Here is a 13,253-nt window from a genome sequence, read left to right on the forward strand (position 1 = left end):
GTATCAAGTGAGAGCAGTGTCTGATTCACCAGGAGCCCCCGGGAGAGATTTCTCAGCACCAGTACACAGTGGTCTATTATACGGCGGGAGACTAGAAGACTTCTCTCTGGAAACGTTTTCAGTTAATTTACATTCCCAAAATGTCATCGCAGTAACTGTGTGGTCGCCTTACTAGTTAGTGAAGCTTGGCAGGGTATCTGCGGCTCAGTATTATTGGAAAGGATTTCACTTTGTAAAATACACAAATGGATACAGTGTAATAGGATACCATAACCACATCCCTAACTGCAGGCTTGGGATGGATTGAGAGGCATCAAGTGATGGGTCAAATGCCTCCAGCCCCTAGGAATTGTGGGGATTAACCCAGGACATCCTTGCTTGGATAAATGGTGAGAGAGTGGGTGTGTGTGATCTAATTTAGTGCTAATTAGAGGTGCTGGCCTAGTAGCCCTGGAGACTGAAGGCCTCTCTCTAACCATAGCAGAAGCATCAGCAAAGTAAGGATCCCCAGAGCTGTACCCTGCAGGGAGGCAGGATGCTAGGGGTAGCCCTGCCCTGAAGGTTGTTTTCTAGCTGTCCCAGCAGAGTTGGCCTCTGCGGTGACCGCTCTCACTTGTGCCAGTTGTGCTGAGCACACCTTGGAGCTGGGCTTAGATCACCACCTCGCTTCTCATGAGCCATTGCATCCTGCAGGCCCAGACCACAGTGCTGTTGTGTGTAAAATCTTCCTACCTCATGGCTGATCCCTACACTCCCCAACTGTTCCTGCACCAGTTTCCATCTCCTCTTCCGCACAGTCACTCTCCCAGTCTGAACACTGCTCGGTATTAAACCTACTTCCCAAGAAGAAGGACGTCTCTGTTCATAAGCTACAACCCCAGTGATCCAGACCTGGTTTGGATTGATTCAGCTATCTGAGTGTTAGCCCTTTCCTGACATTCAGGTTAGTGTCTGGTTTGTACTGGACAACTAATAGGTGTCGTTGCTGATCAGAGACACACCAGCTGAGTGTGTTCAGTGGGCTAGTTCCCTCCCAAGAACTAGCTGCAAAACTTGTCTTGAGTAACCAGGGAAAACGAGTCTGGTCTCCTCCTAGTCCCAGTCTTTGCACATCACAAAACATTTTCAAATAAAGTAACAAGATTAACAATCTCTACTCAAGTGGCCCAAAGACTAAGGCTTTGTCTACACTACCAAGTTTTGTTGACAAAACTTACGTCGATACCCAAATGTCAACAAAACAAAAATCACCAAAGGGTGTTCACACTTGCTCCCTCTGTCGACAGATCATGTCCACATTGTGGGCACCATCATTGATAGTGTGAGAAATGCACCGTGGGTATGTTGTGGGAAGGCGGAGCTGATTGTGTGCACACATTGGGTAGCTCTGTGAGCTCTCGGTGCTGAGGAATGGCAAAGCAGCACAGCAGTACACACACACACACACACACACACACACCCCACCCCCCCAATATATGACTGTAGTCTGCCTGCCTCTGTGTCCCTAGGGCCGGGCAGAACAGGAGCATTCCAATGATTTGCTCTTTGTTCCCTAAAGGGCAGCACCCTCAGCTGTCAGATATTTCCCGCATCTTTGAAAGGGAAGGGGCGCATGCCTGCATGGCAGCAGAGGTCAAAACACCGAGCAGAGGGATCAGGACAGGCATTGTGGGATACTGGCAGAAGCCAGCTCTGTTGACAAAACAAACAGCAGTGTCTACACTGGCTCTTTGTTGAAAAAGGGAGGGGAAAGGAAAAAAGTCTCTCGTAGGGGTGGAAGGTTATTGTCACCGAAACCGGGCATTTTTTCCTGACAAAAGTCACGTTGCCTTACACTGTGTACGCTCTCACCGTTTTGTTGCCAAAAAGCAGTTTTTGGTGACAAAACTTGATAGTGTAGACACAGCCTGAGGTTATGGTTAGACTACAGCTTAAGTCAACATAAGTTATGTTACTCATGGGTGTGAATTAGCCCCCTCCCCTTGCTACATAACTTATGCCGATTTGAGGACCAGTGTGGACAGTGCTATGTTGGCGGGAGAGCTTCTGAAGGTTGGGCTCTGGTTGGAATCCTCTTGAGCAGGGAACAGGTGTGCAGGAGAGCTTCCTTTGGTTTAAAAACTGGTTCTGTGGGTTAGTCAGATGTTTGGTGGGGGCCAGGTGCAGGCTCTGCAGAAGAGACCTTGGTGACAAGTGCAGGTTTTGCTGATCTATTCTGCAACACCAAAAGTGGCATCTCGGCCAGGTGAGACTGCCGTCTCTGGAGAATACACTGTGAGGAGGACAGCAGACAGTCAAAGGTGGGTCAGATGATGCCCCAAAATTGCCAAGTGGTTCTGGGGCTCTCCACAATACACCTGGACATTAACGCACCGTCCCTTCAGCAGCGTTGGCGGGTACAGGCAGGTTATGACAGATCAGTTGATCTGGGCCCTGTGCTTTGAATGGGCGTTGCCAAACTTGGGGATTGGTCCTGCTTTGAGCAGGGGGTTGGATTAGATGACCTCCTGAGGTCCCTTCCAACCCTGATATTCTATGAAACTTGGCAAATCTAACGACCCTGGAGGGAAGTGAGCAGATTGGGAGCCCCCAACTCTTCAGGTGACATGCAACTGTATCAACTGAATCCAGGCCTGGTTAGTGTTCTAGATGGAGTAGTGGGGAATGGCCTGATGGCAGGAGCATGGGCCTGAGGGTTGGGAACTCCTGAGTGCTGACTCCATGGTGACACTTCTGCTGCTGCCTTGTGCATGCTATTCAAGCCCTGCCACCTCATTTTATCCGTGGGGACAACCATACTTATTAACCTGTCTCCGAGGGCTGTGGTGAGAATCAGCCGGCTAGGGTTTGCTTTGAATGGGACATGCACTAACTACACAAGTGTCTTTGATCACCTAGTAAGGTCATTGGAAGTACCTGAGGGTCCCGGCAAACTCCTGCCATTCCTGTTCCTCCCCCTTGCCTCTTTCCACATAGAGTGGTCTGTTTGTACAAAGAGCATTTGCGCACACAGTGGGCTGTGATTCAGTGATAAAGCACTTTCCTTCATGTGATAAGGTGAAGGGAAACAAAGGTTAATAGCCAGCCAGGTACACAGGGATACACTTGCACCACAGGGGTCGGAGGTACCAAGGTTGCAGTCCCTGAAGAAAACTGCTCGCCGGCTTGAAAGGGTAAAATTTGATGCAAGGGGTATTCAGTTGTGGACAGTACATCAGAGATCAGTGCATGTGGAGGGAGAGAGATCGTATGAGAGGAATATATTAATTTATCTTCTGTGAATATTTCCTCCTTGTAGACTGCATGGGGGGAGGGCACAGTGGCATTTGAAACTGACTGGGTTTGCGTTGTGGTGCTACCTGATGTAGCCGGGTGTGGTGGTTCCATCTCTGTGGGGCTGTTTTGGGGAACTAGGTGTTGGAGAAGATAGGTTAAAAGTGAGGCACAGACTTGCTAGAGAGGTCCCCTGGATGGGGTTTGAGGTGTGGGCGGTGGAGGGAGGTGGGACTTACTTTATTTTTTTTTTTAAATTGGTTTTGTGTGTAACTCCCTCTCTTGCAAAGAAATGCAAAGGGAGCTGTTTGTAGCTGTAATGCAGAGCGGTGATCTGATCCAACGCAGCCAGCACAGGATACTGGGTACACAAGCTCCAGTTCCCATGGGGATCTCCATACCTTGGGTTAGAGTTCTGTTCTTGGCATTAGGCAGCAGGGTGTTTCCTTGGGAGGAAAGGAGGACAGTGCACTGGACAGCTGTGATCCCTCACAGGCATGACTGGAATTAGTGGGAATGACTGCAGAAAGTGTGTGAGAGAGAGACAGAAGGTGGGGGAAGGGATAATTTGATCTTTGGAATGTGACCCTTGGCTACACTAGGACTTTAGCCTGAGGTGCAGCTTCACACCAGACCAAATCCTTTATGTAGACATGATTTACATCAATGTGTCAGAGTGCCGTTTATTCTGGTTTGAAGCCAGTATAAACCAGGTGTATGCCGGGAGTTTGCCCTGATGCAGCTGCACCAGTGGTCAATGAACCAGGGTGGCTCAGGGCTGTTGGGAAGTTGTGGGAACAGAATGAGCTGCAGAAGCATTCACTAGGGACCCCAGCACTCCAGAAGTGTGTACCCACGTCCTAGCACCTGAGCCTGGGTTATCATGAACACTTGCCCTCCCCAGATTGCTAAATGGGGCTGGGGTTGGGGCGGGCTGGAAAGGGGGTCTGGTAAGATGGGGTTGCTGTCCTGAGATGGTTCTGGCTTGGAAAAGATTGAGAACCACGAATGTAGACTAGTACTGGGCCCAGCACTGAATTATCGCGTTAACCCTATACAGGCATTTATAAAATAGGCAGATGAAACGGAGCGATTGTCTGTACTGTGGCATTGGCTGTAATGCAGCATATATACCCTTAATGAGTGTGCCATTAATGTACTGTGTCCCACGGTCCTTCCCTAGGATTATCTGGCTAGAACTCTAGTGCATCCTCAAACAATGAAGGATGTGCCTGTCATGCTAAGACTAATATGCTCGATCATGTTAATAAACATAAAAGGGAGATCCCGGTGCGTGAATAATGGAGCATTAATCCATGCCTGGCTGCACTAATCACACGCTAGGTGAAAATTAATACCCCATAATTCATCCCATGGGCGGTTCTTCCTACTTAATAAGGCACGGCTTGTAAAGTTTAGGAACTGCCACTGTTTAGGGCTCATTGGCTTGTCCTGCTTAAAGGAAGGACCCCGTAGAAAACACCTCTGCTTGCTGAATGGTACACTCCTCTCTCCCGTTTGAGGGGCAAGAGATGGTCTCCCCCACTCTCTCTGGTGTTACAGGTTAGAGCAGGGGTAGGCAACCTATGGCACGGGCGCCGAAGGCGGCACGCGAGCTGATTTTCAGTGGCACTCACACTGCCCGGGTCCTGGCCACCAGTCCAGGGGGCTCTGCATTTAAATTTAATTTTAAATGAAGCTTAAACATTCTGAAACCTTATGTACTTTACATACAACAATAGTTTAGTTATATATTATAGACTTATAGAAAGAGACCTTCTAAAAAAGTTAATGTATTATTGGCACGTGAAATCTTAAATTAAAGTGAATAAATGAAGACTCGGCACACCACTTCTGAAAGGTTGCCGACCCTTGGGTTAGAGAGTTCTTGGATTTTCCTAGTTTCCTATCCCTGCTTACATCCAGTCCTTTGCAGAACCCATTTGTTACCTGGGCTGCAGGAAAGTGGTCTTAGCAGTGGTGTGACTCGCATGGCTGGCCTCTAGCATTTTGGAGTGACCATGTGGTGGTTTCCAGGGAAACTTTCCTTGGCACCATCTGTCTTGCTGCAGACACGATCCAGCTGCAGGGCAGGAATTTAGGGCTGGTCTGTACCAGAAAATTAGCTTGACCAAGCAACGTCGCTTAGGGGTGTGAAAAATCCATACCCCTGAGCCACGCAATTAAGCTGACATAAATCCCCATGTAGACAGTGCTAGGCCACATCCGTCGACATTCTTCTGTTGACATAGCTCCTGCCTCTCGGGGAGACATTACCTTCGCTGATGGGAGAAGCCCTCCCATCAGTGTCAGTAGTGTCTACACTGGGAGGCACTGTAGTGTTCGAAGCGTAGATGGGTCCTGACTATGAAGGTGAGAATGAATCCATGAGTCTGGATCCCTGAAATATGCCCCAGGAGTCTGTCTGGGCACTTGCTGTGCTTCAGAAGCTTCACTTAATTGTTTTGCGCTGTTGGTTAGGAAGAGCCCTGTGCTTGACACAGATTTTTCTTAGTTCTCTGTTTTATTCCTCTGTTTCCCTGTTGAGTGTTTTAACCTCCTGTGGAATTTCCCAGGGATGGTATGCTCTCCCTGTGGCCTTTTTTCCTGGCCTGAATTCCCCCTCGCTCCCTGGATGGAGCTAGTTAGAGGAACTGGAATCTGGCCCAGTTCTCGGATCTTCCCAACCACAGGGCATGGAACTTTATTTCACACCTTTTAAATGAATGGTGGGATTCTGGAGAATACAGCAAAGTGCACTGGTGGAGTTTAAATTGGCATTTGGGGCTGCTTTGCAAATTGGCATCAGCTGGGATAAGCCTGCCTTCTGTCATGGTTTAATGCTCAATCACCAGGTGTGGTTAGTCTTCCCTAACGTGCCCTTTGGCTCTGGTAGTTCTGGAGGTGCAGGGCTCCCCTGTGCTAGTGCTGGGCACACCTAGCACACAGACTGTACCTGCCCTGAAGAACTGACAATCTAACTGGTGGGGAGGGAGGAAGAAATAGCATCAACTCTCATTTCACAGACGGGGAACGGAACTTAAGTGACTTTTCCTAAGTCTCTCTCACACACAATGTATAGCAGAGCTGGGAGCTGAACCCAGGTTTTCGATTCCTAGTCTAGTGCCTTAGCTACAAAACCGTCTTTGCTCTGTACCATCCCCACTGTCTTGGGAGATCAAGAAGTTACATGGTCAACTGTCTCCTGAGCATCCATTTTTCCTCTCGACCGATCAAAATGTAAATACACCTCTACCCTGATATAACACGAATTTGGATATAATGCGGTAAAGCAGTGCTCTGGGGGGTGGGGCTGCGCACTCCAGCTGAGCAAAGCAAGTTTGATATAACATGGTTTCACCTATAACGTGGTAAGATTTTTTTTGGCTCCCAAGGACAGTGTTATATCGGGGTAGAGGTGTATTTAACATTACAGTGTTGAACTATTCTACATATTATGTAGCATATCTGAAATGCAGCTGCCTCTGGGATAGAGGGCAGCAGCTGACTAGTATGCAGCAGTGGTGGGACCATGTATTATGGGCAAAAGCCCTATTGTGAAAAGCAATTTGTGAAACTAATGCCTCTGTGATGGCAACAGAGCTATATGAGGACTGTGTGTGGAATTGGCCAGACCTCTTCTATCCATATAAGGGAACACCCTATTTATTGTAGTTGTTACCGGTGAGTTTTCATGGTTTAGGGTTTGCTTACGTGGAGGTGTACCAGTTTAACAAAAGATATAAAGGTAAGCTGGTGCAACCCCCTTTGTGTGTATACACTCTTACTTTGAGTGACTTGTGTCTGTTTAGCTTAGTGACCTGAGAAGCAGTTTAAGCTAAATGAAAACATGTCCACACAGAAGATTGCAACCATTTTAACTAAATGCTACAAGTTTTGTGTGTAGTCAAGGCCTTAGTTTATAGGGATTTTAGTAAATTCTCACTTGTCATTCACTAATTTTGAAGAAGACTGGTTGTCTGAAAAGAAATCCCAGAAGACATGCAGGTGAATGAAGTCAGAGCTGAGTATACTAGACAAAGCTCCATTCCCCAGTGGGTTAGTGCACTGGCCTCTCATGGCTTCAAATAAGTCCCAGATCTCAAGTGCAAATGGATTTGAAGGTTCAGCCTAATTGAGGTGGATGGCTGTGCAGATACCACCAAGCCTGTCACTGAAGCTAGAAGTCTCTGCCCGAGAGAGACCCCCAGTTGGACTATCGGGAAGAAAGTGGGGATTGTAGGTCAAGACTGAGGTGCGCTAGCAAAGGTGTGTGTGTGTGTAATCTTGTGCAGTGCCTGCCTGCACTGTAGCTGGCTCCATGCAACTCTGTGCATTCCTCCTTGTCGCAAACACGAAGAGTCATGAAATTGTACCCTGCAATGAAAATGCAATGTTTGCCTTTAAAGCAGTGGCTCTCAATCTTTCCAGGCTACTGTACCCCGGTCAAGAGTCTGATTTGTCTTGCGTACCCCCAATTTCACCTCACTTAAAAACAACTTGCTTTCAAACCCAGACACACACATACAAATGTGTCACCACCCTATTATGAAAAATTGCTTAGTCTCTCATTTTTACCACATAATTATAAAATAAATCAATTGGAATATAAATATTGTACTTACATTTTAGTGAATTGTATATAGAACAGTATAAACAAGTCAGTTTGTATGAAATTTTAGTTTGCACTGATTTCAGTAGTGCTTTTATGTAGCCAGTTGTAAAACTTGGGCAAATATCTAGATGAGTTGATGTACCCCCGAAAGACCTCTGCATACCCCCAAGGTGTACCCCTGTTGAGAAACACTGCTTTAAAGTCTCCTTACAGACTATGAAGGGGTGTGTATGTTGAAAGGACTCATGGGTAACCCAGTGGCACATTTCATTGCTAAGCCAGAGAACAAACAGTTTGTTTCCAGCCTATGGGTTGCTACTCCCCAGGTAACTAGAAAGGAAGCTGCCAATGAGCAGCACTGCATTACCAGATGGGAGCTGGGGACCAGCTGCTTTCAGGGATGAGGAGTAGGTGGCAAGAAATGACAAATATTAAAGGAATCTAAATGCTGAATATTCAAAATGTCCACCTTTTGGGGGTTGAGTTCCTTCATGGGCTGGGTTCCAGCATCTCCCTGGTAACTCTGTGGGGCAGTGGAATAGAGAGAACAGGCTCCTCCCTGTGAGACCAGATGGTGTGGAAGTCTGACACACACCCCCTTCCACCTGCTCCCAAGAGCAGACAGCTGCAAAACAGGCTGCTGTCCCTTTAAGCCCTGCAGGGCACTTGCAGCGTCTGGCTGCCATCCTTCCTCCCTCATGCGCTGGAGCATGGTGCTCTTGGCAGCCAGCTAGAGACCATGGGGTGGGTGGGTGTGATTTCACAGCCTTGCAGCTTCTTGACTGTTCCTTCTGTGTGTGGCAGAGGGAAAGTCATTTGTAAAATTTGCCTCTCTTAAAAATAAGAGTGAGACGATATGACTAATCCTCCTTCCTCGCTGAATAATCTGTGTCTGGGAACTGCTCACAGGAGTCTCTGGGATTAGGGTCAATGACTTCCCCAGGGTCAGGGTTAGGGGCATGGATGCAGGCACTCGCTCAGTCTCTGTCGTCGGAGTGTGTCGTGCTGTGTGCGTGAAGCATTGGCGAGGCACCAAGTACAGACTGGGCAGTCCCTGAGCGGAGTGGGGGAGGGAGCCTGTGTACTCTGCCTACTAAGGTTTGGGCTTTTGGGGGAATGTAAAGTCCTGTTCTCAATCTTGTCTCCTTGGTGTTTCTCTCTCACCCTTCTCAGGAGAACCACTCGCCGGGACTGAGGGGGATAAAAAGAAGAAGTTAAGGGACATTCAGGAGGAGCAAATTGATTTTTAACAGGATCACGTCTGAATTAAATGGCTGATAAACAGATCAGGTAAAAAGTTTTGCTGTTCCTTTTGTTAGGAGTAACTGTGGGCCAGAGAATCTCACTCGATGTACAAGACTAGATGATCTGATGAGCCCTTCCAGCCTCTAAAATCTGTGACTCTCTCTTTTTCCCCACTCCTGTGATGGGGTTCAGGGTGCAATCCAGACCAATGAGGGGCTGTCACCACTTTCCCTGCAACTTTGGGTGCCTCACAATGCTTTGCTGCTGTAGCTCCCAACCTGGGATGCTCACAACAAGCCTACAAGCATGCGGGTCACGCCCTGAGTGTCTGTGTGCTAGATACCCCTGGTTCAGCAGCTCTAACCCACGCAGCCTGTCTACAGCCCCACGGTCCCACTCTGGCTTCCACCAGCCTTGGTTCATAGAACCACGGCGTTAGAAGGGGCCTCAAGGGTCAACTAGTCTAACCCCTTGCCAAGCTGCAGGATTTGTTGTGTCTAAACCATCCAAGACAGGTGGCTGTCCAGCCTCCTTTTGAAAACCACCAGTGACGGAGCTTCCACAACCTCCCGAGGCGTCTATTCCATTCCCCTGCTGTTCTTACAGTTAGGAAGCTTTTCCTGAGATTTAATCTAAATCTGCTATGCATGTAGTTTGAACCCACTGCCTCTTGTCCTGCCCACTGTAGCAAGAAAGAGCAACTTTTCTCCATCTTTTTTATGGCAGCCTTTCACGTATCTGAAGACTGCTGTCATATCCCCTCTTAATCTCTTTTTCCAAAATAGATATACCCAGTTCCTTCCGCCTTTGCTCATAGCTTGCCTTCCATCCCTTTGATCATCTTTGTCGCTCGTCTCTGGATCTTTCCCAGTTTCTCTACATCCTTTCTATTTGGTGACCAAAATTGGACACTGTACTCCAGCTCAGGCATAACCAGCACCGAGTAGAGCAGTACCATCATCTCCCGTGACTTGCATGCTATGCCTCTGTTAATGCAACCTAAAATTACTGCTTGTAGGTTGACCCCAACACACTCATTAGTCCCAAATTTTCCCCAAACCCTGTGCTCTGTAATGTCCGGTCCTCTCCTGGACAGTTCAGAGAAATAATAAGGTTCATGTCTTCCTCTGAAGACACACAAGTACATCACCGCTTATTAATTTAACTGGGGTAAATACACCATGCCCTTTAAAACACAGCACTGAGCTGATGATAGTAAAAATATAAACAAATTTATTAACAACAAAACATAGACGAAGTGATGCCAAGTAAAAGGAATAAAGTTAGAAATGGTTACATGCAAATAAAAGTGAAACCGTCAAAAATATAATCTAGCAAGATACAGGCTTTGTTCAAGATGGTGTCTGCCTTCAATCATTTTCCAGAGACTTGGACCCGGCCTTGGCTGAAGGACCCATCTATCTCAGCGTGCCAGAGCTCTGCTTCCTTGTGTCGGTCTAGTGATGGAAGCCAAAGATGGCTTCCGTCTCTCTGCTTATCTCTTCCAGAGTTCAGTGACTTTGTTTCAAGAGGCAGGACGACCTCATGCTGTTCTTCCCTTCCTGTGGCCTTCCTATCCCCCTGTATGTAAATAGAGCTTCCATTGTTTTGATTCCACCATGCTTGATTTACATAGGAGACAGGTAATAGCTGTGACATTCCCTCCTGCCTAGGAGGGAACCTGCTGCTGCTTTTGTTTGGACAGTCTCTCTCTAAAACATAGTGTCGTTCGGTATCCATAATTCCTCATGTAGTGTTAGTGCATACTTTTCACAATGCTCTTAATCACCAGTGTCTCTGTCATTCACTATCAGAACAGACCTAACTCTAGGCACACAATATTACTGTAGTATAAAAGTGCAATCAATTGATTCAGTTGCTTATTACTTGGGGTTCAGCCCCCCTGTCTTTATAGACCAGTAAATCTTGGCAATGGATTCTTCTGAAAGTTCTCTCCAAAGTAAAGTTTATTCAAGCTGTCTGGTGAAGGAAGCTCCATGCTTTTTCTTCCCCCCACTTATTAGCTCAAATGCAAATTGTTCTGTTTCCTGCCATTTCCTCCTCCTGCTGCCTTGAGGGTCCTGTTGACTGCTTATGTGTCAGTTGAGGTAAATACACATTCCTTTGTTCCCTCTGCCATATCTGGTTTACACACATTCAGTCATTATTGCAGCATATATTCATAACTCTCTTAGTACACATCATGTACATACGTCACTCAATATTTATATGATCAGCGAGTTGTTAGTTTTCAAGTGATACCTCACAAGGCATATTTTGTACAAAGATTATCACAGCAGTTTGTAGCGCATGAATACAGGGGTGCTTGGTGTCACAACTCCTCTCTCTCCTTTCTTGTGTCCTCTTTCTATTGTCTTTTTTTCCTTTCATCCTGCCCTACACCCCCCCCCACTTCCTGTTTTATCTATCCACCCCCCAGCCTCCAATTCATTCCTCCTTATTTCCTCCCCTCTCCTTTCGAAGGCCAGTTCCACAACTGGTTTCAACTGGGGTCGTTCTGTTGACTTGAATACACTAATGTCAAAGGAGCGATGCCAACGGGCACCAGCTGAGGATCTGACACTTGCTATTTGGGAACAATACACAGCAGTAACCTATCTTCGTCTTCCTAAAGCTTAGTCTGTCCATCGAATCATAGGCACCTTGGTATCCAAGCACTGATGCTACCAGGTTTAAAACAACTAGATGATTTGAAGACGCAGCAGGCAGCTTGCAGACTTTGCTCCTGGCTTGTCCCAGAACTATTACCTGCCTGAAGGACACACATAATCTGCAATATGGTTTGGATTGTTGTGGATCATGCTATTGGCCTTCCAGGAACCATGATGGCTGGCCCAGCATGGTCCCAAGGGTGAGTGTAGCTTTCTGTTAGTGTGGGCAGGGTTTACACTTTCTGTTCATAAAGTTTTACCTGATGAAAGGTGACTATTGTCTGGCTCCAGAACTTCACTGTAGTCCCACTGTCAGTGCCCCTTTTCTAACACCTGACCTCCCCAATGCATTATCTCCCAAGAGCACCTTTGAACAGAGTGGGAGGGCTAGCCTGGGTCATATAATGGTGTCCTCTTGATTTGGTTGTGTTGACGGTGGGCGAGAAAAGGGCTGCCCTTGTTGGGACTTGTCAGGATTGTTCTATTTTTCTGCAAGGCACAGACAGCTGATGGAAAAGGGCCCCAGGCAGAGCAGACAGCAGCAAGAAAACATCATTGCATGTTTAACCCCCGAGCGGTGTGTCTCATCCATTAACTGATTCCAGGAGCTCTATAGTGTTTGTGTGTATTCTTTCCTTAGTTTGAATTGCAAGCCCAGATTCATCTCTGCTAGGCCACATGGCTGTACGTGCCTGATAGCCCCCATGGAGTGAATCACGTGCGTCAGCAGCTGCGGACTTCAGCCATTGCTCCAGCTGACCAGGCTGGAGGTGGCTATGCAGGATACTGGAATTCTGTGGCAGAGTGGAATACTCCTCTGCTTGCTGTCACGCAGCACATCTTCTCAGCCCACCGCTCTGTCCGTGGCAGTGCCGGCACATGGAGCACAGAACAATGAGGAACTTCTCCTAACTCTCCCATATCCCGGTCCTGTATTTTAATCCCTAGGGGGTGATGGGTCTGTTCCCACGTCTGCAATCTACTTACTGTATAAACTTGTGAAATTATTTAATCTCTGTTTATATTACAGTAGCACTTAGAGTTCCCGAAGGCAGTAGGGGCTGTGCATACACATGGTAAGAGATGGTACCTGCCCAGAAGAGTTTACAGCCTAAATAGACAAGACTGAGAAAGGGTGGGAGGAAGTTACTAGTATTGCTATTTTACAGATGGGGAACTAAGTCAAAGAAATTTGAGTGACTTGCTCAAGATCACACAGGAAAATCTGTGGCGGAGCTGGGAATTGAACCTAGATCACCTTAGTTCCACTGCCTTAACCACAGGTCATCCTGCCTCTCTGTGCCTCAGTTTCCCCATTTGTGTGTGTAAAGTGCTTTGCAAGACTCATTTGGGAGATGCTAGAGAATGATTATTTAACATAAGAGCGGCCATACTAGGTCAGACAAAAGGTCCATCCAGCCCAGTATCCTGTCTGCTGACAGTGGCCA

The 13,253-nt window shown here is 47.3% G+C and overlaps 1 protein-coding gene across 8 annotated transcripts in view; it reads left to right on the forward strand.

The window, feature by feature from the left end:
- Nucleotides 1-13,253, forward strand: part of SLC25A22 (solute carrier family 25 member 22) — an 81,024-nt gene that overhangs the window by 31,072 nt on the left and 36,699 nt on the right. For 6 of the 8 annotated variants that reach the window (XM_045016825.1, XM_045016826.1, XM_045016831.1 and 3 more), the window contains one exon: nucleotides 9,062-9,178. In XM_045016825.1, the coding sequence (XP_044872760.1) occupies nucleotides 9,159-9,178 (20 nt within the window). In that variant the 5' untranslated portion in view covers nucleotides 9,062-9,158. Of the gene's footprint in view, nucleotides 1-3,057; nucleotides 3,174-9,061; nucleotides 9,179-12,835; nucleotides 12,882-13,253 lie in introns of those variants that run through there. The other 2 variants (XM_045016833.1, XM_045016830.1) reach the window with 2 other exon arrangements.

The sequence above is a fragment of the Mauremys mutica genome, chromosome 4 (genome assembly GCF_020497125.1).
Source record: "Mauremys mutica isolate MM-2020 ecotype Southern chromosome 4, ASM2049712v1, whole genome shotgun sequence".
NCBI classification, from domain to species: domain Eukaryota; kingdom Metazoa; phylum Chordata; order Testudines; family Geoemydidae; genus Mauremys; species Mauremys mutica.